This window comes from Pseudomyrmex gracilis, unplaced genomic scaffold (genome assembly GCF_002006095.1).
Source record: "Pseudomyrmex gracilis isolate BER0280 unplaced genomic scaffold, ASM200609v1 scaffold_4190, whole genome shotgun sequence".
NCBI classification, from domain to species: domain Eukaryota; kingdom Metazoa; phylum Arthropoda; class Insecta; order Hymenoptera; family Formicidae; genus Pseudomyrmex; species Pseudomyrmex gracilis.
Window position 1 is genome coordinate 1 of NW_018024774.1, and position 3,640 is coordinate 3,640.

General features: G+C 28.4%; 1 protein-coding gene across 1 annotated transcript; it reads left to right on the forward strand.

Annotated features, from left to right (window-relative positions):
• The first annotated feature begins 145 nt into the window (after positions 1 to 145).
• Positions 146 to 3,011, forward strand: LOC109863328 (protein PFC0760c-like). Its single transcript, XM_020443573.1, has 5 exons — positions 146 to 293; positions 379 to 486; positions 569 to 673; positions 938 to 2,930; positions 2,980 to 3,011. Exons 1-5 carry the CDS (start codon positions 273 to 275, stop codon positions 3,009 to 3,011), a joined length of 2,259 nt encoding a protein of 752 aa, XP_020299162.1. The 5' UTR covers positions 146 to 272.
• The last annotated feature ends 629 nt before the right edge of the window (positions 3,012 to 3,640 follow it).

The following is a 3,640-nucleotide window of genomic DNA, read 5'->3' on the forward strand; positions in this document are numbered from 1 at the left end:
CACAAATACTAAATCTATCTCTTGATTACCATTGGCAATTTCCAATTCAGAAATTGCTGATGAGAGTCCTCTAGTAGTGGGATAACCGAAATCATTTTCCGTCGATTTAACGGATTCTCTCGTCGACTCTTACGAAGTATAGACATCCGATAATTGTTATCTTAGATATTCATAGAAGTTACTTGCGTCGAGTGTATTTTCTATTGCAATTATTAATACAAATATATGCGAATCACGGAAGACACACGTAGCGTTGTTATTGTGCAAATACAATGAAAGAAAGCGACGAGTCCGTAAGTTCTTTGAAGATATTTTAGAAAATGTAATGAAATAAACTCGTGTGTTTTACATTTACAACAACTATTATCTTCTTTAAAGTTATCCTCTTGCCACCAATGTACTTTCTGCATGTATTTCTTTGAGACAAAGGAATTACTCGCCGCTCATCATGCAACATGTTTTTACAAGAAACGCATGGAAACTACTGTAAGTATTTTGAAAATTTCTAAAGTGTAATTGTAACAAGCGCGTATTGTTACTCACGATAATTGTTACTTTTTTTTCTTAGACTGTCATCATGTGCATTTACTGTCACTTGACATTCGAAACACAGAAATTATTCAACAGTCATGTTAAAAAATATATGTGTGCTAGTAAACCTTACACATGCAAGGTAAGTTTTTATATTAACGTGCGAATACAGTGCTCGTTTTAATCTTGAAATGAATACGGCGGCGGTCAAACTGATTAAAATGTAATTTTGCGTTACTTTGAAACTATAAGTAAAATTAAAACAAAGGTTATATAGCTCTTAGTTGCGAGTAAAATGTAATGCGCCTAGTGTGTAGGTTAAGATGTATGTGACGAGTTTGTCAGTTTTTATTAAAAAATTTAAGGTAGCATAAAAAAACTTATTCTTATTCAAAATACATGTTAGTATTGTGCAGAAGCAGTCTCTACACCAAGCATGGTGTTGCATCACAGGTGTCAAAACAAAATTACAATAGAAGATCCACGCGACAAAGATAACAAAAGAGACAGAAAAAACGAAGACAAAACAGATTACCGTTCAATAGATACTATAACAGACAAGATTCTAAAAACAAATAACAAAAAAGAGAAAAAAAACACATATTTTTGTCCAATGGAAATTACAATAGACGACACTTTAGAAGACAAAAATACTGAAAAAGTCACACATTATCCAATGGATATTGTAACAGACAAGACTCCAATAAACGAAGAGGACAAACAAAACCAAAAAGATAAAAAAGACACAAATTTTTATTCAATGGTGAGTATGCTAAACAAAAGTTCAGAAACTAAAAACCATGAAACGGACAAAAATACTGAAAAACATACATATTCTAGTTCAATGGAAATTGCAATAAACGAAAATTTAAAAGAAACACATTATCCAATGGATATTGTAACAAATACGTCTTCACTAAACAAAGAGAACGAAAACAACCAAAAAGAGAAAGAAAACACACATTCTGATTCAGCGATTATAATAAATAGTAGTTTAGAATACAAAGATATTGAAAAAATCAGAGATTCTAGTCCAATGGAAATTACAATAGACAACAATTTAGAAGACAAAAATATTGAAAAAGAAAGAATTGAAAAAGTGACACATTACCAAATGGATATTTTAACAGATACGTCTCTAATAAACAAAGAGAACGAAAACAATCAAAAAGATAAAAAAACCACACATTCTGATTCAATGATTACAATAAATAGTTTAGAAGACAAAGATATTGAAAAAATCAGAGATTCTAGTCCAATGGAAATGACAATAGACAATAATTTAGAAGACGAAAATATTGAAAAAGTCACACATTATCCAATAGATATTTTAACAGAAACGTCTCCAATAAACAAAGAGAACAAAAACAACCAAAAAGATAAAAAAGACACACAGTCTGATTCAGCGATTACAATAGATAGTAGTTCAGAAGACGAAAGTATTGAAAAAGTTATACATTCTCTAATGGATATTTTAACAGATACGTCTCCAATAAACAAAAAGAACGAAAACAACCAAAAAGAGAAAGAAAACACAAATTCTGATTCAGCGATTACAATAAATAGTAGTTTAGAAGACGAAGATATTGAAACAATCAGAGATAGTCCAATGGAAATTACAATAGACAACAATTTAGAAGACGAAAATATTGAAAAAGTCACACATTATCCAATAGATATTTTCACAGAAACGTTTCCAATAAACAAAGAGAACAAAAACAACCAAAAAGATAAAAAAGACACACATTCTGATTCAGCGATTACAATAAATAGTAGTTCAGAAGGCGAAAGTATTGAAAAAGTTACACATTATCTAATGGATATTTTAACAGATACGTCTCCAATAAACAAAGAGAACGAAAACAATCAAAAAGATAAAGAAACCACACATTCTGATTCAGTGATTACACTAAATAGTAGACCAGAAAACGAAGATATTAACAAAATCAGACATTCTAGTCCAATGAAAATTACAATAGACAACAATTTAGAAGACAAAAATATTGAAAAAGACACACAGTATCTAATAGATATTTTAACAGGCACGTCTCTAATAAACAAAGAAGACGAAAACAACCAAAAAGATAAAAAAGACACACATTCTGATTCAGTGATTACAATAAATAGTCCAAAAAACGAAGATATTGAAACAATCAGAGATAGTCCAATAGAAATTACAATAGACAACAATTCAGAAGACGAAAATATTGAAAAAATCACAGATTTTACTTCAATGGAAATTATGATAGACGACAATTTAGAAGACAAAAATAATGAAAAAGTTACAAATTGTCTAATAAATATTTTAACAGACAAAACTTCAAACGAAGAGGACGAAAAAAATCAAAAAGATAAAAAAGAGATATATGTTTGTTCAAAAGAAATGATAAAAGACGAAAGTTCAGAAAACAAAAAAAATGAAACAGACGAAAAAGTCGAAAAAGACAGAAGAGGTGAGAAAACAGATGAGGACGAGATAAGAAAAATAAAAAACGACAAGAAAATAAAGAAACAGAAGAAACGCAAGCCAAAATTTAGTGTTTGGTGGAAAAATACAAAAACAAAAAAAACGAAAACAAAAAAATCTAAACAATCACAAGACGTGTAAAAACGGTAATACATGTCTATTCTACTGTCATAGAAAAAGGTATTTTTTTATGTTTAAAATTTAAAAAAAAATTATTCTTTAAATCAAAATTGTAGAAAAAAAATTTGTCGTGTAAAGCTTAGTTTTAGAAAAAATCGATTTTAAAAATTGAAAACTTGTTATTATATTTTTGTTTTGTTACGCGTTCAATTAAGATAATTTTCCATTGTCGACTTCAGGACACTTTACTTTTGATAAGCAAAATAGAAAAACAAAAAAAAAGTATAAACCGTAGAGCATGAAAAGAGATAAATGCTATTACATTTCTGTGTATATTCTTGATTATTGCATATATACAGATACAAAAAGTTTTTATATCAAATTTCGAGACGGAAGATCAAAAATTGAAGTTGTCCCGATAAAATCGAATAGTCATCTTAATTTAAATGACCTCTAATAACTTTATATATATATATATATATATATATATATATATATAATTGATAATATATATATATATAT